The sequence below is a fragment of the Rattus rattus genome, chromosome 7, assembly GCF_011064425.1.
Source record: "Rattus rattus isolate New Zealand chromosome 7, Rrattus_CSIRO_v1, whole genome shotgun sequence".
Lineage (NCBI taxonomy): Eukaryota > Metazoa > Chordata > Mammalia > Rodentia > Muridae > Rattus > Rattus rattus.
Window position 1 is genome coordinate 70,054,964 of NC_046160.1, and position 26,791 is coordinate 70,081,754.

At 44.5% G+C, this 26,791-nt stretch overlaps 2 protein-coding genes across 2 annotated transcripts in view; one reads left to right on the plus strand and one right to left on the minus strand.

The window, feature by feature from the left end:
• The first annotated feature begins 6,060 nt into the window (after window positions 1–6,060).
• On the plus strand, window positions 6,061–22,670 carry Pax9 (paired box 9). The gene is made up of 4 exons (XM_032907772.1): window positions 6,061–6,237; window positions 7,016–7,642; window positions 10,487–10,629; window positions 19,682–22,670. The coding sequence occupies exons 1-4, from the start codon at window positions 6,234–6,236 to the stop codon at window positions 19,934–19,936; spliced, it is 1,029 nt and encodes a 342-aa protein (XP_032763663.1). The 5' UTR covers window positions 6,061–6,233; the 3' UTR covers window positions 19,937–22,670.
• The window catches only part of Slc25a21 (solute carrier family 25 member 21), a 474,469-nt gene continuing 470,277 nt past the window's right edge, over window positions 22,600–26,791 (minus strand). The window contains exon 10 of the mRNA XM_032907774.1: window positions 22,600–23,945. Within this exon, the coding sequence (XP_032763665.1) occupies window positions 23,884–23,945 (62 nt within the window). The 3' untranslated portion in view covers window positions 22,600–23,883. The remainder of the gene's footprint in view (window positions 23,946–26,791) is intronic.

Genomic DNA, 26,791 nt, shown 5'->3' on the forward strand with positions numbered 1-26,791 from the left:
AGTGTGGAAATTGGAAAGAGAGCAAGGATAGTAAGAGCCTAGCAGGGGGCTTCTGACGTACTCTTGCTTGATAGTAATACGACTTCATTTAAATGTCTTAGGTGTTCACGGTTGATCTACACACGAGTTTTATCCGTTGTACAGGCCACTGCCGCTTTGGAAGATTATCCTGTTGGACTCTGTGGCCTCCCACCGAATAGTGGGATGAGCCAGTAAAGAACCGGTCCACCATTTTCTCCCCTTCCCTCGGTGGAGCTTCTTTTCAGTTTTTAGCTTTCCCAGCCCACAGAGCAAGGGCAACAGCAAATCTATGACCCTAAGTGGCACCCGAGCGAGCGCGGTGAAAGCTCCTGCAAGGTAGGGTTGTGGGAAGGAGATAGGTGTTTCTGGCCACGTGAAAAGATCGGTGCTTGGGTTTAACGCGATGGCGCGTGGTGAGGCACCGTGCCCGACTGAGAATTCACTACAATGTGAAGGTGAATTGAAGCCTTCGATTTTCAAACGCCCTTCCCAGACTTGTCCGCGCTGGATCCAATTCCGCGCCTGTAGGTGGCGCTGCGATGAGGTGCCTGGGTGAGGAGAACTCTGGCTGAGGTCTGAAAGACATTAAAGGGGAAAAAAAAATGAAGAAAATTTCCACAACTCCCTTTCTGCCTCCCCTCCTCGGTCTGCTACTTTTATTTCAGGGGAGCGGAGTCAATACCGCGGAACTCGGAGCTCTGCTAGGTGAGAGAGTACAGAGACTGCTGGACTGAGAGGTTCAGTTCAACTTCACCGTCCAGTGGTCCAGTGTCTAGGTGCAAGGACAACATCCTGTCACCAACTGTCCGGAGGGAACGCGCAGTGATTTACTCCCAGGTCGCTGCATCAACGAATGTGCTAGTGACTGACCTGATGCTTCTTGCGGGCTGACCTTTAAATGCCATAAATGAACCTTCAAATGCCATAAATCCTGTCTAAAGCAGCCTGGCCCTAGGTCAACAGTTCGTGCCCACCCAAAGCTTAGGTAGTCTAGGGCTGCCGCTGGGCCCTAATAGTAAGAAGTGCTCTTTGGATTCCGTAGCCAGTGAGCAACCCTGACCACCCAACTACCCTACAACCCTGGGTAGAGCATAACCTGACCACAGTAGCTGTGCAGTCCTGACACCAGAACTAAGGGTGCGGCCTTGTTTTGCTTTATCTTTTACAGACCGCTTTAGGCCAATCGGGCCTTTCCAGGATGCTGCCTCATTCCGCTAACACAACAAACTCCTGAGGGGAAGCTCACAAACCACTGTACTAAACGACACGCAGTTTTGCTCCCCCCACTACCCGCCTCCAGTTGCAGCTCTCAAAGTCGAGTGGAAACTCAAGGTCATTGAATGACCGAAGCCAGCGTCCTCACTATCATACAATCACTACTAAAATTGCAACCCTGGCAAAAGCGAGGTCCCCTCTCGACTGTTACAGGGTCAGCCTGGCCTTCCCCCACCGCCAAGACTCCTCCCAGTCGCTATCCCACAGTAAAGACTTGATTCATGCACTTGCTGTCCCCTCAGCCACGGGTTTACTCCTTGAACTAAAATTCTTTCTTTTGAGGCTCTAATAAACAAACGCAATCATACCACAGGAGGCTAAAAGCCGTTCTTCTGAAAGAGATTCCACTGTTGAAAACTGAAAAAACGGGTGTAATCTGCGTTCAGAAAGTGATGTTAGGGTCACAGCAATTTCCAGGGCCGTTATTTATTTTTATTTTAAAGTCTTTAGGGAAGATTTGCTTGTAGACTCGGAAACCTTCCAGTATGAGAACACCAGAAACCTCGCTCGCCTTCAACGCGGGAGGGGGGCTGAAGGTGGAGAACAATTACTGAGTGACGCTAATATGGGGAAACTGAAAAGAAATGTCGATTGTTTTTATTGTAATAGAAGGAGTGAGCAAACAGAAAAACCAACCGGGGCTGATCGGAAACAGGCAGGCGGAGAATGAAAAGTGGGTTTCAGGCCGCAACAGGCCCCTCCCTCCCCTGGCCTGGGACGGAGAGAGCCGGCTCTAAGCGCTCGCCGGACTCCAGCAGTGGCTCCTTGCAGCCGTCCAGCCCCTGCCCGCCGTGGGCATCTTCCCAGATCTTGCCCACCCTCCCGCAGCCTCACCTGCCGCAGAGGAGAAAAGCCTTTCGGAATGTGAGGTTCCTCCATCTGGTGGAAGGCTGAACAGCCAGAAAGCAACGCTTCGGGAGTCCTTGGGGTCCCCTGAAGCTTCTGGCTGCGCCGGTGCGTCCGCAGCCTCGTCGGCGGCGGCGAGCCAAGGCCAACAGGTCAGTGTGCTACCCTACCCTTCCCTGACAGAGGACCCCTGCAGGCTGACTCTGTCCTCAGCCCCCAGTGGCTATGTCTTCCAGCTGCTGCCACCCGCGGCTTGGGCCATAGATTTGCTAGGCGAGCCTTCTTGGGTGAACCTGGCCTGGCCGTGAGTGACGGACGCGCCGGTTGCCCTGACACTTACTGGGGAGCTTAGTGGGTGTGCTGAGCACAGGCCCTGCAAGGTTGGGCCCTAATTGGGCGTCCAGATCCGAAAGCCTAGTTGCTTTTTAGGCAAGTGCAGAACCACATTAATTTAACACACAGGCGTGCTGTAGAGGAACTCGACTCGAGGTCCAGCCTTTGCCGGAAAGTTTCCCCCGGATAGCTGCAAAAACTCACAGTGCTCTGAAAAATCCACATCCGGGAGCTGTCCTGGACACTGGCTGCATCCCAAGGAGCTTCAGCAAGGTGTAGTGGCCTGGGCCTTACTTGACCCAGTATACTCCTAGCCGGGAACAATTTGCAGAGTTCGGTGCCTAAGTATTTTGCTGTAACTCCTATGTTCACCGCAACCGCGGGTAGAAAAAAAAAGAGACCCTTCCATTCTCGCTCCTCTCTCTCGTCCTACCTTCTTTTCCGCTGGCGCCGTCGACCTACACAGACGCAGACGCCGGTTCTTAAGAATTGAGAGCAAATGAGGCCTCTCCAAGTGCTCACACTCACCCTAGAGTGCTGCCTTCCGATGGCGGCAGCTGCCCGGATGCTTCGTGAGCAACCGTGGGAAGAGCTAGATTCCACTTCCTGCGCATCTCTCCTCAGACCTCGCTGGTGCCCAAAGGGACCCGGTGCACCGCAAGTGGCAGGCCCGTGGCACTGGGACCCCTGACAGATTTATGAAGACTTTACAAGCATCTAGCCTGGGCCGTTGGAGGCAGCGTTGAGTTCAACAGCAGAGGAGAAGCTCTGGGGATAGAGCTCCGTCCGCAGCGGTGTGCGGGCCTAGTTGCCCCTGCATCTCTGGGCTTGGCTTCCACAGCGGGCTGCCCTGTGCCAAGTGTGTAGAATCCTGGCGTAACCTCCTCCTTCACACCCTCTGGCCCTCCAGCTTCCAGTCGCCTACTGAGTAAATATTTACCCAGAGAAGGGGTCGCCCTAGAGGAGGCCTTAGCGCCCAGGGAAAGGCTTTTGGTTTCCTTCTGGCCCGAGACAGCTGCGGGCCTTTCTGGTTATGTTTTGGTTTGGGTCTTAAGTTTCCTCTTTTAGTAAAAATGCTCCCGATTCCTTTATGATCTCTTGAGTCCAGATCTCAGTAACCCGGGGCCCTGGACCTCAGTGACCCTTGCTCTTTCTTCTAGTCCTGTATCCCTATGTTCACTAGTGCTCACTGGAGGGCTCTCTTCTCCCTCCCCTACTCTCTCCTACACATTTCTGCATTCCTTCCTCTCTCACCTCACACATCTCCTCCCTCTTGGTTTTTGCTCAGACTTCAGGGATCACCCGCTGCTTGGCCCCTAGGATACTTGTGTGCCCTTGCTTGGGAAGGGAAGTTTCTGCATGCGCTGTCCCTTTCTTGGAGATGACATGGCTTTCCTCTATTCTAGCATCTTTACTTCCTAAGGTCCCTAAGCACCGAGTTGTCATGAGTGCTGAGTGGTCCAAATTGCCCAAGGTTGATTCATTCTGTGCACCCAAGAATATTCCAGTAGGTGGGTCTGAGGGATGCCGAGGAAAGGATCTATACCCAGTAAAATACTGTCCAAGCATGCCAAGGGAGATCACCAACAGCCAGGTCCAGCAGCCAGAAAACTATAAATGTCCATAGACCTGTGCAAGACTGAGGGAGATGTGTGACAGCTAAAGGGGGAGGCAGTGGATGTCCTGTACTAACCCCACAAGCTAGAATGCTAGACATACGGGTCTCTTGATCGCTCCGGGTTGATGGAGCTAAATTCCCATTAGGACGCCACATCTTGCCAGTTCACGACGGCTGGACTCGCTGCCTCTGCATACCAGTCGAGAAGGGTGTGAAATAGTGGGTGCACCGAAGTAGAGCGAAGAGCACACTCAGAAGACACTGCTTTCGCGGGTTCGTGTGAGGATGGAGGGTTCTCATCAAGGGGCAGGTCAATTTTTCCTGGTCTCCGCTCAGTCTCAGAGTCGCAAGTACTATACTATAGCACGGGGGCGGGGGGGGGGTTACTTCTGAAAACTTGGCGTTCCTTGTTATAAAGCATGGGACTGTGCAATACAAGTACTGAGCAGAGACAGGAATCAAACCACAAAGCCAAGCTTTGTAAGAACTTTGAACATCTGAAACCAACAAATAAGGGGAGGGGGATGTTCAAGTATTTCTGTTTGTGAAACCTTCTTGTGAAATACCTGACTGCAATAAAAGACATTTGAAATAATCTTTCACAGCTCAGTAATTTGAATTCAGAGTGCACACCCAGTACAGAAGCAGGTACCAGGAGATCAGTGTTGAGATCCAAGACTGATTAGGAGACGTCCCGGGCTCTGTCAGGGGTCCATCTGATTTCTTTGTGTACAGACCTGAAGGGAGAGTGGACGCATCATCCTACATATTGTGTGTAAAAGAGGGGCAAGTTGTGATGGAGACACAGTAATATCATCCACTTTCCGATGTAATACAGATACCCAAATCCATTACAGTGTTTCTCTTCCTTATTTCGTTCACATTCGTCACAACTTTGTCTCCATAAATAAATAAATTTCTCTGTCCCAAATTGTTCTATCCTCGTCGGACTTCGGGTGAATGAACGTGAAAATCCTCAGGTAGGCGGAACGACAGCAACTCTGGTAGCTAAACTGGAGTCACAGGGAATTATACGCAGATGCTCAGAGGCAGTCTCAAATATGTCTTTCATATTTAAAACAAAACCTCGCAAGGTGGTTCACTGGTGTTAAGAACCTTGGCAAATTCTAACACACGGAAACCATGACCCTGCGTTCTGGGTGAGTGATGTACAAGGGGTGGGTGGGATGATCGTGGCCTCTGTCACCGGGGCTCCAGGTATCAGCCCTGCTTCTCCGCGGAGGTCTTGTGCTCCTCTTTAGTCGGCTTTTCGAAGTTCTTCCTCCCAGCATCCGGCTTCTGCTAGGATCCTGCTTGGCCAAGGTTTAGCCTCTCACGGGGGCACTAACCATTTCGGTCGGAGTACAGGAAGGAGTATCCTGTCCTTACACCCCAAGGAGAGTCTCCTACCCTCTCCCCATCCTTTGTGAACTGAAAGGAGGTAGAATTTGTGGACAAGATTAGGACAGTCCCCAAAGGTCAGCATGCCAGATAGTTCTCAGTCATCCTCACGCCCAGGAGCTCCCTTGATGGTCGTGCCCGCTGGCTACCTTAGAGCCCTAACCTGCAATTTCATTTTTGACAAGTCCATCTCTTCCCCAACAGGTGTCCTCGGTCTCTACCCACTTAAAGTCATTCAAACCAAGACCAAAGCTTCCGTTTGCTTATTCAGCATTTTTATCAGCTTGATTTTGTGATGTTTGAGGCGCCCTTGGGAAGACGTCAAACACTCCTATTCATTGTATTTAGTCACCCAGGTGCGGAGCCAGCCAGAAACAGACGGCGGAAGGAGTTTCCCCGGACTGAGCTGTCACTCACCGGCCTGCACCAATTACAACGCAGATTGCCCCCGGGCCCACCTCTTTTGGGGTGTGTCACAAGTGAGTGATAGACTGAGCCGCCCGGCCCTACACAGCCCAGCCCACGTTGCTGCTTAGATTGAAATGCAGAACTCAAGCCTCTTTCAGCCGGGCACAGACTTCCTTTTACTCTTTCCTTTGGCACTCTTGTCGCCTCCTCCCGGGGAGAAGCCAAGGCACCCGCGGCTTGGAGCAGCGACAGGCCGGCCCAGTGAGAGCAAGGAAAAAGTTTCTTTCTGGGAGTGCGGAACTGGGGCCGGGTTGGTGTACTGCTCGGAGCAATGGGTGAGTGACTGCGGGGGGACGTTGTAAGAACCGAGGAGGGAGGGAGCGAGCAGGCGAGGGCTAGAGGGAGGGAGCTGAGGCGCGCCACCGCGCTCTATTGACTCAGACCGCGTCCCTACGAGTTGTGTGCACACGCCAAGGGTCAGCGGCTAAAAGGGTGCTGTGGGAGCTACCGAGTGGCAGTTGATGCCATTTCCCGATTTTAACAGACGAGGGCCGTGGCACTGGCGAGTCTCTCAACCCCAGTGTCAATCCAAGTTTTGTTGCACACGTGTTTACACTTGCAAGCAAAACAGAACAAAAACACCCCCCGCCCCAGTTTTCCCTAGGCTGTGTCTAACCCTTCTGAAGGGAGGGGTAAGGCGGTGGAGGGGAGCAGGGGCCTGGCGTTCTTGTGTCCGGCCGGGAAAGAAGGGCGCGCTGGAGTGTCAGGACCGATTTCCCCGCCTGCTTCGGAGAGTTTAGAGTGTCCCGAGTTGCCCTGGGTCTCTGTCTCTGTCTCTGTCTCTCTCTCTCTCTCTCTCTCTCTCTCTCTCTCTCTCTCTCTCTCTCTCTCTCTCTCTCTCTCCTTGTTTGTAGTTGGGAATCGCAAAGCAGGAGCGAGGTCTGGTCTCAGCTTGTTTTTGAGCTCAGGCCGGAGCAGTCTGGTTTGGGGTGACCCCAGTCCTTATAGGAGGGTGTCATAACACTGCCCCTGGAAGCTCTTGGAGGCCGAGTGGCAGGCTGCTGTCCCAAGCAGTTGGTGCGCGTTGTGGCGCGCTCTATGATCCTTTTGCAGAGCCAGCCTTCGGGGAGGTGAACCAGCTGGGAGGAGTGTTCGTGAACGGAAGGCCGCTGCCCAACGCCATTCGGCTTCGCATCGTGGAATTAGCCCAACTGGGCATCCGACCTTGTGACATCAGCCGACAGCTACGGGTCTCGCACGGCTGCGTCAGCAAGATCTTGGCGCGCTACAACGAGACCGGTTCGATTTTGCCGGGAGCTATCGGGGGAAGCAAGCCCCGGGTCACCACCCCTACTGTAGTGAAACACATCCGGACTTACAAGCAGAGGGACCCAGGCATCTTTGCTTGGGAGATCCGGGACCGCCTGCTGGCGGATGGCGTGTGCGACAAGTACAACGTACCCTCGGTGAGTTCCATCAGCCGGATTCTGCGCAACAAGATCGGCAACTTGGCCCAGCAGGGTCACTACGACTCCTATAAGCAGCACCAGCCAGCGCCGCAGCCCACGCTGCCCTACAACCACATCTACTCGTACCCCAGTCCCATCACGGCGGCAGCTGCTAAGGTGCCCACACCACCTGGGGTGCCGGCCATCCCAGGATCCGTGGCCCTGCCGCGCACCTGGCCCTCCTCTCACTCCGTCACCGACATCCTGGGCATCCGTTCCATCACCGACCAAGGTAAGGGGCTCGGAAGCAGTGAGCTAGGCGGAGAGGGTCCCTGCAAGCGGTCGGGAATCCCAGTACCTTCGGCCTCTATCCAGTGTCTACCCCACCACCTGTGGCCTTTTCTTTTGGAAACCTAAGGAGTCGTCCCAGGGGGTGTCCTGATCTCATTAACTTGAAACTCTTGCCCCTCGGTTTCCTTGCCACACACACAGTTTCCAGCCTCATCTCAAACTACCAGACCCATAACATCCCCCCCATCCCCAACACATGGTTCGCATTTTCCACCCTCCCCCGCCTCTCGCGCACTCAGCCTCAGCCGGGCTAGACTGTTTGGAGAGCGCAGCCTGGCGATTTGGGGAGCACAAGAGAAGGCCCTAGCAGGCTTGGGGCTGCGGGCTGTAGATGGCCACTGTCGGCAGCTTGCTCACGAATCAGATGCAGCAGCTACGAGTCCCGCACACTCTGGAAATTGTATTATTATTCTCGGATTCTGGCAATCAGGCCAAATTTGCTCAGGCAGGAAGTTCAAATGTCACCTAATTGGTTTCATTCTTATGCTTCACTTCATTTTCCTCAGCGCGCTTCTCTCTCTCTCTCTCTCTCTCTCTCTCTCTCTCTCTCTCTCTCTCTCTCTCTCTCTCTCTCTCTCCCCCCCCCTCCCTAACCACCTTCCTTAACAGGTGTTAATTATCAACCCAGTAGTTAAGGTGACAATTGCTTGGTGATTCGCTGTTGTCCTTTCGGCTGCTGTCTCTGGTCCCCCCCCCCCCCAGCCTCCGGCTTCCGTAGAGTACTGGGAAATGCTAGTGGTCGCTGGTCCTTTTCCTGCAAAGTTTCCAGCAGTGTTCCCCCCCCCCTTTCTCTGCTGGAACCTTATTCTGTCCTGGACGTCTTTTCTGACTGTTCAGAAAGATCTCCCAGTGCTCCGCACCGTACAGTCTGGCTTTCCCAGGAGACTTGAGTTTGTTTTCTTTTTATTGCACTGTTAAAGATAAAATTTAAAAGACATTAGGCTCTTTCTTGGTATTGGGTGAAAAAGAAAGTTAAAATGTTTCATTCCCTTAACTTCTTCAATTGCTCAGTGGAAGGTTTAAGACAGAGGAAAAATTAGAAAAGAGGAAAATATTTCCTAGTTTTTTTTTTCAGTTCCCACCACCTTGGTGCAATTACCTTTTAAAGTAATTAAAACAGTGCACGAGTCCCCATCTTCTTGTCTTCTGACTGCGGCGAATTGACAAGAGTAAAGCTCTGGGTTATTTGGAACTAGTTGGAGCCTCGGTTGGAGACGTTGCCCTTGATTTATAGGATAAACTGACCTCATTGACATTTAAAGGAAGCCCCTGTTCGTGGGAAAGTGTGAGGTCAGCAGAAATGGGGGCTCACAGGGGGATCTCAATTTCTTAAGATAACTTTAGACTTATGCCCACCGATTGCCTTTTGTCTGCAACGGCAGCAAATAGCATCAGACAGTTGTGAATCAGTCATGGCTTCCTGGTACAAAAATGGGAACACAATCTTTGTCTTTGGAGGGGGAGACAAAATGAAAATAGGCTGACAGTTGAAAAAAAAAAAACTTTTCACCTCTGCATAGTCCTGCAACCAGACCGAATGTCAGGTAGGGAGGAATTGGAGTAGAGAAGGCAGTGATGCTTCCGGGTAGATACTGTTGTCTATTTGTGATGTCACTTTTAAACAAGCAGGGTTCTGACAAATCTGTGCATGTAAAAGGGTAATTTCTCCAAATGACCGCTCTTTGAAGCACCTGTATCAGATGGGAGTGTGTAAAATCCATAAAAGACACTGTCAAACTTCTATACATGGGGCCCAGAAGCAGAATTAGATGCATGCAATCTTCAAATATCTTTTTTCCCCCATATGCAAACTGTAGATGTTATGAAAATCTTTTTTTTTGGGGGGGAGGTCTGTATCTCCTTTAAGAACAGAAAGATTGGTAGATGGTTTTGCCCTCTTTCTTAACGTTAAATTCTACTTTCATTTTCTTTACACTTTATTTCATTTTCTCTATCTGATGCCTAAAAAAAGAACATTCTTTACAATTCCACCGTTGACAATTGCGGTATTTCCAGACTTAGTTATTTTAAAAAAATAGGCATATACCCTTACTTATTTAGCAGGCAGTGGCCATGTAGGGTAGTCCTGAATCCATACAATGCGGGAATGTGTGTACTTACATTTTGCATACGTATTGTGGGCATCGCTCAGTTATTTGTTTGCAAAGGACTTTGCGGGCCTTTTGTTCTGTCTTATTGACATAGCTATCAGATCCCCACAGTGTAGCGAGCATTTGTCAGGCTGTTTCTGAGCATCACCGGGTCACACTTGGGCCAGGCCTCCTCTCTTCCTCATCAGTCCTCCCCACTGTCACGTCTTTGCCACTCTCCTTCAGTAGGGACAGAGGTAAGGAACAAATATCCCATTTACAGGTTTGGATTTTTTTCTTCTGTTTGGGAAAAACAAACAAACAAACAAACAAACAAAAATCAAAACAAGACTCCTCTCTTTCAATCCGTTCCCTGGGAGATCAAGAAGGAAGAAAGAAAATCTAATGCTGGCTTAGGAAACGAAGAAAGGAAAACAAACAAACAAACAAAAAAATCCGCCAGGAGTGGGTGAAACTTAACTCAGAGGCCTACTTTCAGGCCATTAAAACTTCTCCAGGCCCTAGCCTGAAAACAGAGGAGTCTGTGCCTAGGCCTAGCGTCCCTAGGAGGCCTAGTGCAGGGGAGTGGACCAAAGGTCTTAGCCTAGGACCTTTGTGGTAGGGGATTCGGGTCTTGTCTCAGGAGGGGGCGCGCGGGTTGAGCCCCGCCTGAAATCTCCCTTCCACCTTCTCAGGAGTGAGCGACAGCTCCCCCTACCACAGCCCCAAGGTGGAGGAGTGGAGCAGCCTGGGCCGCAACAACTTCTCTGCTGCCGCCCCGCACGCAGTGAATGGATTGGAGAAGGGAGCCTTGGAGCAAGAAGCCAAGTACGGCCAGGTGAGGAGGAGAGGGCTTAGCTCGGCGGCGGGCTGCCTGGTGTTGGGGATTGGAGATGAGGGACGCCTTGAAGAGGGAGAAGGTCTGGCTGCCGACCCACTGGGGCCGGAGATGGATCCCGGGTTAGCTGAGTCTGGGCTGATGCCTGGGTAAAAGCCTAGCATCCCGCCGCGCCTGTGGCTCCAAACCTTCCAGCCCAGCCGGGTTCAGTCTATCCAAGGCCGAGCTTCGGCACGGCCAGACTTTGGGGTTCAGAGCAGCGAGCGCCCTGCTAGCGGGCTGCGCCTGGAGGCCGCAAGCCAGAGTCGCAAGGCTTGTGGGAGGCTGCGGGGTCATGTGCACAGACAGCTCCTGTGCTTCCAGACATCAGCTTGTCCGGTGAGAATGGAAGAGGGGCAACCAGATAAACGTAATAAAGTTACCATTTCCCGATTAAAGGTCACATCGTAATTTCCCAGGGGAGGTTAGTGAGAAAACCTCAAATTATACGGACTGGCTGTGGACCGTTTAATTCCCCCCTCCTGCCCCCCCTCCCCGTCCCTCCCTCTACTCTCTGAAAGAAAATTTAAAACACTGGTGTTTCTTTTTTTTTTTCTCCTCCTTGAGAAGAATGAAGCAACAGCCACACAAAAGTGTGAGTCCAAATTTCGTCAGTATGCTAGAATGAAGAGTTCAAAACTCAAATGGCAAAACTTCAAGGCAGTGTGCGGTATTCCCGAAGTAGACCTCCAAAGCCTCAACGTACTTAGTCTTATTTTAGAGCCTTAAAATTTTTAAAGTGTCTTCTCAAAAATCAGTTACAATATTTGTTGGAATTTATTATTTTTATCTACTGGGCGGATATCCTAACCATTTTCGCTAATAAATCGCATTTTGATTTCCTCGTCTCTCTCAAGGTTTGTCAGAAATCATTAGTAGCTAATTTCCTGGCAAATATTACCAAAAACAGCAAGGAGAGAGCAAGCCGCTTTTCTAACTCTGGTTCCACTGTAAAGAATACCCGTTAGGTATCTATAAGCAAATTCACCGTTTTCTTTCGCAAAGACCTGCCTATAACTCTCAGCTCACAGAGTGGTGGTGTTTGCCATGATTAAAAGCTCGGTAACCACCACAGCTTCTTAAGCGAGCGGTTTACCCATTTAGAGCCTCTTCATTTTCTTAGACTTTCTTCATTTTCAAAATGAGGAGCTAGTAATTCCAAAGTCAGAGTCAGAACAATGTTAAGGCTCTTAGGAAACATTCATTAAGTATCCCCTGTGGCTAAAAATGGCAGTGAGAGACTTTTTACAAGTGATACACATAATATTCATGGTTTAGAAAAATCTGTAGTAAGAAACATCCTACCAAGCATCTATGACAAACAATGGAAAATGTACAGAAAGCCTGGAGAACAGTAGCAGGCATTTAACAGGGGCTCTGCGCTGTCTTGGAATCACATCATGAAGTTCTGAGTTCAAAATCAGCCCCAGTTCCCACAATCCGTCAATCCATCCCGTTTGCATAAAAAGCAGCTTCCTCGAAAACCTTCCTAGCTACTTTCACTTCCCTCTCTTGAATCTCTCAGTGAAGCTTGTTTAGAAAGGGCTAATTTAAAATATGCTTCAGAACTAAACTTGCAACTTATTTAAAATAAATAGCATTTCAAGTGAATGCCGTTTCACTAAAAATCACTCACGAAGAATTTTAAAGTAGTAAACAATGTTTCATAAAAACAAATAACTTCAGGAGAATGGGTGGACAAATAAATGTTGTTCTAAATATTGTAATACTTAAGAGAACAGGCCCCCAGATAAAAGGATACTTATGTCAAGTTAATATTTAAACCGTTCTTACTGAAATGTTATTCCATTCTGCCATTTAGGTAGATAATTCAAATGACACACGATCATAAAACGTTCAGAGTTTCTAAGCACAACATGAATCAGTGGATACTCTTATGACGAAAGATTTGTTAAGGAGACAAAAACCTCACTTTAGAGATTAATTTGGTGTAAAATTACATAAAAATGCCTAAGAACTAAGAACACACAGGATTTGCATATGTGTGTATTTCTCTTGAAATATTCTAAAGCTAAGTTTAATTTTACAACAACCCCCCCCCCCAAACACATACACAGTGTTGTCAACATATTCTGATAAAAAGTTAACTCACGCACCATTTGCCTCTCTGGCCAGCAAACCTTGAAAGTCCTAGGGAAAGGGAAGCTGAAGAAATTTGCTTGTGATGTTTTTGGGCTTTTGCCGTTATAACTAATTACTGTGTTTTCCTTTAACGCTAGTTTCCTTTTGGTGTGCACAGGGGAGATTGAGAGTTCAGACTCAGAACTTAGAGCATGTTTTCTTGGAAGACACCTGTAAAATGGCTATAGAACAAGCTGGAGGCTGAGCCCTGATACTGTTGGTTATCATGATCTAGACTTTCTATTTTCAATAACTTGCAAACATGTCCAATCCCTAGGAATTAGAAATGCATGCATAGTTCAGTCATACATGTACCTCCTATTCACTGTTGAAAATTAGTTGTGAATGCCCAAATTTATCTTACACATTAATGTATTGAAACTCATATGGGACTCCCGTTCAAAACTCTTTGTTAACTAGGATAGAATATTTATTTATCTTAGACTTTTCAACTACATTTGTAAGTAAGGAGGAAATCCTTACTCTCATCTAACTGCGAAGGGAAACAATGTTTACTTGTTCTTTCTATTTAGTCAAATGAAAGCACAAAAATTTGACTTAATCTGATCAAGTGGATAAAAATGAAATGGATAGGTGTTGAGCTGTATCTGTTCTTTTACATGGAATTTGGTAAATTAGTAATTGATCTTATTCACACAGTTCATAAATACATGTATAGTTTATGGAAAGTTGAGTCTGCACTGTGCGTTCCCTCAGAACAAACACATAGGGCTTACCTGTTGGCTACAGTAACACGAATGCCTGAGTTACAATTTCCCAATATCTTCATTGAGGGGTTGAAGATAATGGAGACAGCAAACTTATTATAGCATTAGTTAGCAATTGAGATGTTAGGAGTAGAGAATAGTCTATAAACACTTGCACTAAAAATGTTCTGAATTAAGCAAATTTTGTGAGAAGAACTTAATTTACAAATGTAGTTTAATCTAAAATTCTCATAGATTATTCATTTGTGCATTATTTTAAATAATGATACACATGGATCATCTTGAATATAATTTCCTAGTGAGAAATTGTAAAACATTGTTTGATAATTAAAAAACAAAGTAGTCCAACAACTTTATAACTTGTTTTTCAAAACACACTATTTTCGTGGAGATAAAAATTGAAGCTGTGAGGAATTTTCTTTGCACCAAAGTTAACTTTTGTCAAATTAATTTACAATTTTATAGAGAATGAAACTTTAGGCAAATGCCAATGACCTTTGAAATTCATCATACTTATGAAAAATATGGTCTGATTTTTAATTAACTCCCAACCAATAGTATTTTAAGCAAACTTATTAATAATTATATATCAACAAAATATGTCATGTGAGAGAGCAAAGAAAAGGTAGTTTAAAAGACTGTAAACTCAAGGTAACTAGGATTCTAAATTTTTTAAAATTATCTTATGCTACCTGAGGTAATTGCATTTAAAATGATTTGTTCATTGTACAATGTTTACATACACACAAGCATCGCACCGTACCCGATGCATATAATTTTTGCTGTATGACAATAGAATACAAAATAAAATAAAACAAATCAATGTAAGGCTATATCAATTTTAATAACATTTTAGACAGATAATATTTAGAAAAAAAGAAATATTACACATTTACCACATTTCCTATTATCTAACAACATTTGGGCCTGCAATAGGGTCACTCAAAGTAATTCTCTTAGATGAATGTTGAGCCCTGTTTCTCATTGTCACTTTACTTTACCAGGTTTGCTTTACTAAGGTCATTATAAAATAAAGAAGGGAAGAGTGGCAGTTAGAGAATTTCAGAGAATTAATTTCTAAAAAATACCTGCTCATTTTCAGATGCAAATTTGTTTTTTGTTAAAGAAACTGGCATTGTAAATTTATGTGAAGCACAATTGTTTTTATGGCCAAATATATTTTATCATAGAGCCAGGGCAAACTCATGTCATCAGAAAGAAAGGAACACATGGATTTCATGAGTGGCTGACAGACAGACTGTGAGCAGAGAACCTGGCACTCGGCTGTCATTTGCGTTTTTTTCCAAGAGAGAAAATGCTGAGTGGACAATTTCTAGAATTTGAAAAATAGTCTTTAACTTCTAATTTCCAAACTTTTCTTCTTCTTCTTCTTCTTCTTCTTCTTCTTCTTCTTCTTCTTCTTCTTCTTCTTCTTCTTCTTCTTCTTCTTCTTCTTCTTCTTCTTCTTCTCTTCTTCTTTCTTCTCTTCTTCTTTCTTCTCTTCCTCCTCCTCTTCCTCCTCTTCCTCCTCTTCTCCCTCCTCTTCCTCCTCTCCCTCCTCCTCCTGTTTTTCATGCTCATAATGTTTGGATACCAATGCATTTCCATCTTCCTAGAGTGGAGGAATATGTAACAACCATAAATCGAAGAGTGGAGTGGCTGGTTGGAACTCTTATTTACTTTGCCAACAGCTTTATTCATTTAGCTTGCTTGAAGTAAATGCTTGTCCTGTGATAGGGTGGTAGTGGTAAACTATTTTGTTCTTAAAACAAGAGAATCATATCTTTTGCATTCACAAGTCTTTAGTAAGTTGTTTACAAAATGCCTCCCGAGTGCCCCATTTTGTGAGCCTACAGGGTAACTGAGGCAGGTCCCTGTCCTCCAACAGTCTACCAGTCCAGCCATGTGATCACTTAACAGGAGCTGTATTGCACCATAGGTCTCTCCCTAGATTTCTCCTAGTGTTCAGGAGACAAAACCTGTCTTTTCCCAAGACAACCCAATGTAGAAAACTTACTTCCCCTGGAACATGCAATTTATCTGTTTCACTTTGTATTAGTAAATCTCATTTCCAAAAATAAGGCTGTGAGGAGGGAAGTTACAGACTTCTTGCTGCTTTCTCGGAAGGTCTATGTGAAAAGGGGGTTGATGGGTTGACGTATTATTTATGAAATATTTAGGCAAAGTCGTTTTCAAAACTGAGCTTTCTACTGCATTGTTATCGCAGGGTTCATGTGGAAAATTTGTTTACTTTTCCCCTGGGATTCCGTACATTGGTTGATTTATAAATCATATTCACGGTCCAATTAAATGGTGTAATTTAACATGTTTGTCCCCACCATATTTATGGTGTACGTTTGGGAACCTAACCAGCTCTTTAGATTAATTATGTGCCCTTCATGGAAAACATTAAACAGATTTGGGGAGCTCACTTTTAAGTTTACTCCTTCACAGGGAAACATAAACAAACACCAAGGCTACCTGTGGTTGTTTTCCTTCGCTGTGGAAAATTTTATCCTTTCAGGGATTTCTTTACAAAGAACAATCACTTTACCAGTAGAGATGTATTACTTTGGTAATGTCATGTTTCAAAGTTAATAGTGAGAAAATTGGTATTTATTGAGACCCTGGAGTAAATGAACAGCAAAGGTGGCTGAGGGGCAGGGGCATTTTGAAGCACATTTGTGTTTTCTTGCTTATTTCCCCAACCGTTTCCTCCAGATTTCAAAATCTGAACACCCAGTGGCAGAATGAGACATTAAGACCCCGCCAACCCCAATTGCTCTAGTCAAGTCAGACATGAGTTACTCTTCCAAGCTTGAGGGTTTCTTAACCTTTCTCTTCCTTCAAGTGACCACTGTGTGCCCACCCCCACCCTCTTCTATGAGATGAAGCTGCCTCTCTGAACTTGTTGCTCTCTCCTGGGTCTTTCTGGAACACAGAAGGAATTGAATTACTAAACTGACAGCCAGTAAATATGGTGGTATTTTTGAGAACCTTGAAATATTCGCCATGACAACACATAATAGCATAAAGTAACTTTAGTATTTTAGGTATGAGAGCTTATTATTTAAAATCCATAAAATCCATGGATATAAAAAATCCATAGGATATTGTTATGTTTGTTCAATGAATAAAGTTATGGAGTAAATATGAAAGTGCATCTTTGGCTTCTCCGTGAGGGGAGCATTATCTGAGGTGAGATTCTGATCCAGTCTTTCTGTGGGTCATACTTGAGGGGTGGGGTGACTTTGGGCATGAGTGGGCCCATGTAAGCAGACTACAGACAAAATATCAGAATGGCTATGGCACGTCATGAATGAGTGTGTAAGTAGTGAGTTATGCCTCCTGCACCCCAGCAGTAGGACAGCAGTGATAGAAAATAGAATCCAACAACAGATTTTATGCCATTTTATGCCATTATTTTGCCATGCATATGAGATCTTTTGGAATTAGGCACCAGATGTAGAGTCAAGTTTTGTATTATTTAAAAGCTAATTTTAATATTTTTTCTCCTGTGTGAGATTGAGCCTGGGGCAGTATGCATACTAAGCTATAGCTACTGAGCCATGCTACCAGACCTTAATATTCTTATTTTGTTTATCTGGGTGCACATTGGTACTAGTAGCACTACATATTAATTAATGTTAGACAGGGGCCAAACACAGATGTGGACACCTTTCCGTAATTCTACTTGGATGATTACATTCAAAGCTAATTTTAACATATTTTTGGGGAAATGAAATAATAAATACTGAATAAAAGCAATTAAAGCAATGATCTCCATGTAATGCGAGACTGCACCCCACTTGCCCCTGTAATTTGATGGCCATCTAGATGCCCCAAGAACTCCAATTTAAGTTCCTCAGAGACATAGTTGTTTTGTTAAAACGGGACACAAAGGTTTTTTCTTCTGAAAAATAAAAAGAGCTAATAAAGAGCTTTGAGTTCCAGGAGAGGAAAGAATGGCTTAATAAAGCTGTAGCTTGTGGTACATTTCACCTCCTGACTGTCGAGAAGCACCACGGTAGACTATAGAGGACACTGCAGCCTCAGACAGAAGTGACAGACTTTACGTATATGACCATCGACTTTCTAACCCACCTTCTAAAGAGGAAAGAATTTCAGTTCTATTGAGCAATGATATGAAGTCATTTCTTCTTAACCATTTTGAGCTTTACTTAAAAGGACATCATGGGACGGGGGTTGAAATTTATTTTAATGCCATCTTGGTATAGTAGTGTATACCTGTGATCTCTGGTTCGAGGGTTAAAGGGCCAAGAGTTTCAGGCCGGCCTGGGTACATAGTGACCCTGTTTAAAAACCAAAACAGAAGCTGGGCATAACAGTGCATGTGCTTTTAACTCGGCAGAGGCAGATCTCTGGCTTGAGGCCGACCTGGCAGAAATCTGCCTGCCTCTGCTCCTGAATGCTGGGATTAAAGGTGTGGGCCGCTACTGCCAGGATGAGCTATTGTTTATTAATTCTTTCTTATAATTGTATAAAATCTGTTGGGTATTTCTAGGTGTCTGGGACTTAGGAGGTACTCAAGGATCTTTCCTTTATCTTCCATTTTTAAAAGAATATACGAGAAACAGAAGAGCATAAGGCGTGTGTTCTTATAGACCAAAGGTATAAGGTGAGGTTTTGTCAGAATCTATGGGTGACACTAGCGCACATCTGTATATAATGTACCATATACATGTGTGTATGTATATAATGTACCATATACATGTGTGTATGTCTATAAGTGTATATAGACACTCCTTTTGCATTCAGAAAATAGGCTTTTAGACCTCATGAGGTAGAAGTAAAAATGATGATCAAACGAGTTAATTCAAAAAATAATTTCTGAAATGGAGGGATAAGGGATACAGCTTATTGATGGAATGCACAGTTGGTATACAGGAAGTCCTGAGTACACCAAACAAAAGCATCATTTATGCCCTAACTTAATTGGACAAAGCATCTAAAATGTGTCTGGCTGAGCTCTGTGGATCAAATCACGCTTCCTAACAATCCCAACATTTATATTACTGTTTCTGTAGGAAATATGCTGACATGTTGGCCCAGTCATGTCAGTACCAGGAAATAAGATTTACTCTTTATCTTTAAACAGAGTAGAAACTGGGAGGAAAAGAACCACTTGAAGAAGGGTGGGGAGCCTCCGTGCCAGAGAGGGATTAGAAATCAGGGTGTTTTTGGTGTTGTTAATAGTAACGATACCAACAATGATTTATTGGACGCCAAGAAAGCACTGGTTTCCAGGCAAGCCTGCCTTCCAGAGCTGCTGCATTTTGTTTGCAAACAAAGATTTCATATTAAATTCCTTTAAAGAGATTTGTCCATATGACTTAAAAAAAAAAACCCTGAACTTTGCAAATGCAAAATTTCCAATTTCAAAACTGCACGTGTTTGCTCATATTTCTGGAGAACATTTCCTTTCTGATTGTGAAAAAAAAAATACATTCCCCAAAGTTCATTAAGAAAACAAACTTCAACTCAAAACAACACTAAGAAATCCTATAGCAAAACAAAACAAAACAAACAAACAAACAAAAAAACGAGTTTACATGTCTTGTCCGAGTAGCATTTTCAACCTGACATCTTGAAATATGGTCCATGCTTTATTTAGCAGAAGATTTGTCCATTTTGAGTTTTTAATACAGCAACCCACACTTTGTGCCCTTCTGTCCTGGAAATGAAAGCTACAGGAGATGTGTCTATCACAAAGTTTCAACAAAAGAGCTGAGTGCTGGCGAGTGCCAGGCAGGTTGACAGAGTCAGTAGAGTGTTGAGCGCACTTCCAGAGTACTTCTTCTCAGTTGACCCTTTCTCACCCTGTTTCTCCTTCATGTATTTTTAAATCACAAAATTAAGAATGCATTTTTTTCCGGTTGTAGCTTCCAAACACCGTCTGTAGAAAGAACAGTGTCTTGTTTTTCAGCACTGTGTTTAAGAAGCAAGATTGGATACCCTTAGGTCAAAGTAAGGTTAAAAGGAAGTCCAGGGGGAAAAAAAAGCAACCCAGATGTAGACCCAGAGTATTGTTAACGCACTCAGAATTTCTTTTCTGTTTCTGTCAGCCGGAGAGAGGTTGAATACTGTAATGTCTTCTTTCATTTCTTCTTTCTTCCTCTCAGGCACCGAACGGTCTCCCAGCTGTGAGCAGTTTTGTATCAGCATCCAGCATGGCTCCTTACCCCACGCCAGCCCAAGTGTCACCCTACATGACCTACAGTGCTGCTCCTTCTGGTTACGTTGCTGGACATGGGTGGCAACATGCTGGCAGCACGCCACTGTCCCCCCACAACTGTGACATTCCCACATCACTGGCTTTCAAGGGAATGCAGGCAGCCAGAGAAGGTAGCCATTCTGTCGCAGCCTCTGCACTCTGATGGGAGCTTCCACTTCCAGCTGTGTCACTCTGGTCTCCCCCTTCAGCACATCCTCCCCCTCCTCACATCCCACCCCTCCAGTGGTCCAGCTTTCCTGCCTCAAGAGCTGGCTTTATGGATTCATAATTTTTGTGCTGATGACACTTAAATATTTCTTGCTGTCACTTCCCCCTTTCCAGGAAATCTGGCCTAACTTTAGGATTTAAAAACAAAAGCAACTCTAAAGATTGAACGGGACTTGTGCGTTTGCCGGTACACTGTTTTAACACAGTGAGGAAACCTACTCCCCTCAAAGGGTTTATGGAACTTTGTGGATCTGTCTTTGGTAAAACCACACATGTATATTTATTCTAAATCAACCTGAACTTTTGAAACGTGCAATTGTCGAGATTTTGCAAAATCAATAAAGGGAAACAGATGTAGAAAAAAATAAGTTATGTGATAGCCTCTAATCAAATAAGGTGACCAAATAAGCCTTAATTCACCATTAAGAAACCAATCAATAACTGACATGTGTGATCTTTTGTTTCTTTTTAAGAGATGATGTATTTCGTTGAAAAAATATGTATAGAACTCAAACAATATTGGACTTTTGCTCCTTTTGTTGTTTGACTTGGTCCCTAATACAGTGATGTTTGTATTTCTATGAGCTTGTAAATATGGAAGATGTTGTCTTCGTTCCATGGGGTACCCCCCACCAGCACCAACACCACTTATCTTTCTTTCCTGGCAATGGTGACTTTCTAGCGAGGTATTTCTCTGTTTGGTGGTGGTAGACTTGCCCTCAGGTTGTGTGTATTCAGTAAATGCTTCAGCGTTTCATGGAGGATACTTTCTTTCTACAGCAGAGGACTCAGACACAGATCAAACAAGCCAGCTTTTAGTGTGTGTCCCAGCCAAACAATACTCATGTCAAGCACAGGACAAGAGGCTCTAACACACCTGTACCACAACGCTCTAACGGAAGTCACTAGAAACACGTCTAATGTGAAATGGTTTGTTTATTTTGTTTTGTTTTTTGTTTTTTAGTTTTGCTTTTTTTTTTTTGGTTTATTTTTGCAAAGTCACTTAAAGTGAACTTTATGCGATAGAAAACCACTGTGAAATGAAATTGTACTGTTATCGTTGGCTTACCTATGTGTTCAGCAATCTCAGCCCCAAATTATCTGGTAACGTAAAAGGAAATGGAGAATTTGTCTCTAATGAATGTAGTAACAATGGCTCACTGTGAAGTTTACATTGTGTACTGAAGCATGGTTCACGTGCAGGTCAGCTGGTGTTGGTATTAGAAATTCAGATGCTATTTAATTTTTAGCAAATTCTTTTTATTCATTAATGGAATTACAGAACAGAGATTAGCTGCTAAGCCTTTCTAGACCAATTCGGTTTTTACTTTAATGTTATGAATAGAGTTACAGGATATGCATGTGTGTGTGTGACCATGTGATTATATTTTTTATCTTATAATAGTTCATTTTCTTGGGCAAGATTCTTCTATTTGCATTCCTTCTGCTGTTTGGCAAAATAGGGTTAAAGTTACTTTTAGGACATTGGCACCATTCATCTATTGATATATTAATGTACTGCGGGGTGTCTTGGTATTAATTCCATTCAATAGCTAAACAGGTATGGGATTTTTTGATATGCAGTGTGTTCAAGGAGCTAGGTCGCCCCCCTCCCCGCCAACCCGCAAACAGCTTATAGAGTTGTCTTCTAAGATGCCTTATAGAGAGCTTCATACTGCATTTCTTTATAAAGCAACCAATACTCATTGCTACAAACAAGATTATAAATTTAGGAGAAGAGTGAGCGGAAGGAGCCGGAGCTGATGACCTCTCAGGGTCGTTGTATCCCTTTGATCTTGTAAAAACTCCCCATTGACAACTGGTGTTCCCCTGTGGTGAGAAGACAGACTGTTACCAAATGGCATTGAGATCCAATCCAGTATTGTGGTGGGGACTTTCGAATCACGCAGTACAGAGCCTTGCCTGCTATCCAGAAAGTCGACTTAAGGTGCAGAAGCACTCTGTAGCTAATGTTTTAGGTGACTGTTCGGGGTGTTGCGAAAGAACCATCGCCTGTCTGGAGACATAACTGATAATGTTTATTTTCCTTATCTAAGTTAAGAGATCTTATTGTTATTTATATTTTTCTGGTTTTTGTATTTTAAGAAATTAATATTAATGGTGTCAGAGTTTTCTTTTTTCATTCTCCCTTCTCTCTCCAGGTCTTTTACTGATCACGGTAAACCCACACGGAAAGCCCAAACTGTGTTGGCTATTCATAGTCATTTATGATTGCAGCTACTCTAACAGCTAAGAACAGGAACAGTGAGGTAGGGCCTGCTAGGTCTTCAAGCTGTTGCATTAGCCTCCTCCTGACGCTCAGAAGGGAAGGTTCTAAGTTGTCATATGCTCTCTTCAGAATTCGCTTTCCGCCCTGCTCTGTGCCTTTAGCCCTCCCGCAGAGGACTCTCTGTGCATCACCTTTAAAGACAAAAAGCAGCCCTTCAACACAGACCCACTCTTCCTGCTCCTGGCTTTCTGTTTTTTTTTTTCCTTTTCTTTTTTATAATGGCCCACATATTGAATATTGGGCTGAAATACAAGTGGAAAAGAAAAGCATGTTGGAAAAGATGTACGACAGGAGGCTGTATATGTATATAGAGTATGTCAAAAGCCTTTTATTTTTATACTTCAGATGCTCTAAATTAATAAACACAAATAATTACCATGCCATCTTCACTGTTTATTTTCAAAATGTTTTGGTGAGCTTGCCCCTAGTTGAAATACCCCACAGGACTAGTCAAGAGCAGGTGTGTCACTTAAAACATGTTGAAATTTTTTTTTCTTGACTGGAGAAGTCTCATTACACGGTACAGACATAAAAATAAGCTTTGGTTATTATATCAAGACCAAAAAGCTGTCTTTCTTTTTTTTCCCAGAGTGCATATTAGTGCATGAGTGCTTAGAAGTGCTAAAGAATGTATTTTCATTTTGGAAATGTTTGCCACTTAATGTAGACATTTTAATATTCTAAATCGTTGATTTTATGCTTCAAAATGTGACTTAAACCCAAAAATCTGGAGATAGTTTTATTTTCCTACATCCTTTTTAAGGATGGGTGTTTGGAGACAACTTTGGGCAACAGAGAAGGGCTCAAAAAAGTTCAATTTGTGACCTAACCCACCCCCCCCCAAAAAAAATCAGTAACAAATCTTGTTTTCAAAATGAACTATGTAAGAGAAAGCAGTTTAATATAATATCATGTATTCTATTTTTAACAAAAGTCTTCAAATAGCATGATTTTAATATATCCACTTAAGTCACCATGTGGAATATAAAATACATTTAGGGAAACGGAGCCTGAGGATGCATTAATTACTAAAGAAAACCAATAGACTCACATTTTAACTCAGCACTCACAAAATTAAACATTCTTAAATGGCTATTTTGGTGTATTTAAGTTTTTTTCTTTCTTTTCTTTTAAAATATGATTTATGGAAAAGTAATTCCTTGTAAAACATGTTTAAATTCTGACTCATACCTAAGTCTTCCTTTGAATAATTCTCAGGAAATCAGCTGCAGAACAATTTATTTTCAAAAATTTATGGATTTATAGACTTCTCAGAAAAGTTATCAAACGAGTTTTCGTGGTGAAGCATGGGGGTCAGACACTTTGTATAGCTTTTATGAACTGTATCTGATCTCTACCCTAGTGATCCCTAACTGACAAACCCCACTGCTTCGTGTTATTTTCCTTCTCACAGTGTTATGTATACGGCCCAAACTACCATGTCAGTTTGTCTAAAAATTTATAAAACATCGGAACAGGCTTTGCTCCTGAGCAGGCTGTCTCCCGTCTTAATGGCATTGTCTAGCTTGTCTTCTCTGTGTGGGGCTGCAGACCACATCTCTGTTGTTAAGGGGAAAGTGTCTCTCAGTCCTTCACCAGTTCTTCTGCAGCCACGCATAGGTGTATTCATATACCAGCAGCATCACCCCACCACCTGGAACGGAAGAGAGCCATACCTCATCACAGTTCTGGGAAGGGGCATGGACACTGCTCCCACCCTGCGCCACCAAGTCTCAGGGGGCCTTTGGGGGGAGGCTGGGGGCTTCCAGAATCATCAGTGGCTCTGATACCCAGAGAGAAAACAATGATTATGGAAAATTCTCAGGGCAAAATCAAGACCATCGTGAGTCTCCAAATACATTTTTCCCTCCGTGAGCTTTTGCAATTTGCATCATTTCTCATCAGATTCTTTTTTCAAGCACTTTCAATTTTAAAACAAAGTAAATAAATAAAGACATATTTAGTCATATAAAGGCATGGGACTTCTCTGCAAATGAAAATGTTCAGATTCCTCACATCTATGCAACAGATTTCTCTTTTCCAGACATAATTGCCATCTTCTTTGTGTGTATTCAAGAAAGAATTCTCCAAGACCGTGATTTGACAGATGAGTCTGGCTTTTAAACTGAATTGTGTTGTTTGAAAGTTACTCTCTGAATATTTTAAAACTCTGTTTTGTAAAAATTACGTTGGAAGCTAAGATTATTCTACATATCTGTGTCAAATATAGAGATTTGAACTTGGAAATTTGGAAGTAGAGTTGGGCGGCATGGGATTGCCCTTTATCGTAATGAGAATGTTGTATGACTGGCTGTGGAGTGGCTGGCTGTAAACATAGACAGGAATACGATTCAGGAGGAAAAGCACAGAGGATGTAGGATACACGCACACTGGGGCAAGTCATCTGCCCAGCTCTCATTGTGTTCTACCTGACAGAGCAAATAGGATAACTTAGAACAGCCTAAGAGTGTGGGGAAAAAACGTTACAAACCCAAATGTGAACAAACACTCTGAGCATGGCTGAGAACAGGCTTGGCTTCGTGAGTGGAAGGTTGACTTCTCTTGGCAAGAAAAGGGACTTGATCTGGAGCTTAGCTATTTTGCACACATTGCCATATGATTTAAAAAAAATCTACTGGCTGCACATGTTTGCATAACCATAAACCAAAGATAATTATCTGCCTGTAATTTTCATTTTGAACCCGGGAAGAGACTCTGTTAAACCCCGTTCAGCCGATATAGCTCTCCTGGAGAGTTATATGACATGTGTACCCCCACCCCCTCAGAGAGAGACAGACAGACAGATTCACACAGAGAGCGAATCAGAGGGAGGCAGACAGACAGACAGACACACAGACAGGTGATAGTTTCAGTCCAATGAGATCTAGAGCAGAAATCAGGCTGGACTCTTGCGGGTGGTACCTCATTGTTGGCCCTGTAGGGCTGCTAAGGAATTTATAAAAACAAGATTAAATGCCCACTCCCACCCCCTTACCCCCCCCCCACTGCTTCCTTTCCTCCCTCTTTTTCCCCTCCCCTCTCTCCAGTCCTCTCCCTTCCCTCTTCCCTTCCTTCTCTTCTTACTTGGGCGCTGGGGATCAAACTCAGGGCCTAGTGAATGCTGGCGTATGTTCTACCTCTGATCTAGATGGCCTCTACCCCATGTATCTTAACTTTAACTTTTGAATTTTATTTTAGATTCCCCCCAAACCCTTCTGCCCACTGAGTCATCTCCCTGGCCTGTTTTCTTTTATACTATCTTCTTTTTTTCCCTGCCTTAACTGTGATTGATGTTAACTCAGAGTCCTACTTTTCTCCTCTGACTTCCTCCCTAGAACTTGCTGATTTGCAATGCAGGAGAGGCAGGGGTTTGTATTAGGCTTCACAGTCTGGTAGAGGCTGGGCAGTAACACAACAAACTTTTCGCTGTACACGACACCAGAGCAAATCAGGATAGATCACACAGAAACATTTATAAGCCTGAGCAGACATCTGGAAGCCTCTAACAGATCTTGGGGGCAGATTATTTAAGAATTTTGGTACGAGGTTCCAATCAATTACCATTTTAGCTCCATTCCCCCTAGTTACTGTTTTCATCCGCACTCTCTTAAGAAGCTGGTTTAGGGCGTTGTCCTGTCATTCTTCACTAACATTAGGCCTACAATCAAGTCTTGACTGTTTGCTGAAGGGAAAGGGCAATATTCCTGATTTTTTTAAAATCCTGAGTTGGTTTTGACACCTGGGCTGATGATCAACTGGAGGCAGGTCTAGATCTCATGTATAAAACAACCCATGCTTAAATGCTCACAGAGGTGGGGGCAATAGATGAAGATGGGTGGGATGATTTTGAACACACAAAGTGTGAGCTGTTCTCCGGCCAGCTTCCTCTTCCGTACTCCCTTAGCTAAGGTGGGGACACAGGCCAGCTTCCTCTTCCTCCCTTAGCTAAGGTGGGGACACGGGCCAGTTTTCCAGATTAAGATTCGAGTGTAAGCATGTGTGTGTGAGTACGGGAGTACATCAGTGTTAAAGTTGAGGAAGGGCAAAGAGAGAAGAGAATGTTCAAGGGAAGACTACCAGGATGTCTAAGGAGGGGCACATGATCTGGTTTAAAAAAAAACAAGTGTGTGGTCTAGAACATGTGTCCATACCTAATCACAGGGTGGCTTGGAATCCTGGGTATTTGCCCGCAGTTGGGTTTCCAGCAGCTATTTTCCTATCTATTTACATAGAGGCAGCCGGCTCCCCTGTGGAGGGTGACAGGGCACACCCCACCCCCACCCCACCCCCACCCCGGCTCCTGTCCTCAGGTAGGGCCCCAAGCCAGGAGCGTCCATTACTAAACTGAGGGAGACTGGGGCCAGTGAGTGGCCTTGGGTAGCTTCACTCCACAGAAGTGGTTGGGAATGAAGCTCAGGGACCTGTTGATGCTCAGGGAAGCAAGTTCTCTTCCATTTATCTTTAGGAAATGGAGGGGAGGCAGAAGCAAGATTGAGCATG

Coding starts and splice junctions, on each gene's coding strand:
- Pax9 (XM_032907772.1), top strand. Junction 7,643..10,486: donor CCGTTCCATCACCGACCAAG/GTAAGGGGCTCG, acceptor CCACCTTCTCAG/GAGTGAGCGACAGCTCCCCC. Junction 10,630..19,681: donor AAGAAGCCAAGTACGGCCAG/GTGAGGAGGAGA, acceptor TCTTCCTCTCAG/GCACCGAACGGTCTCCCAGC.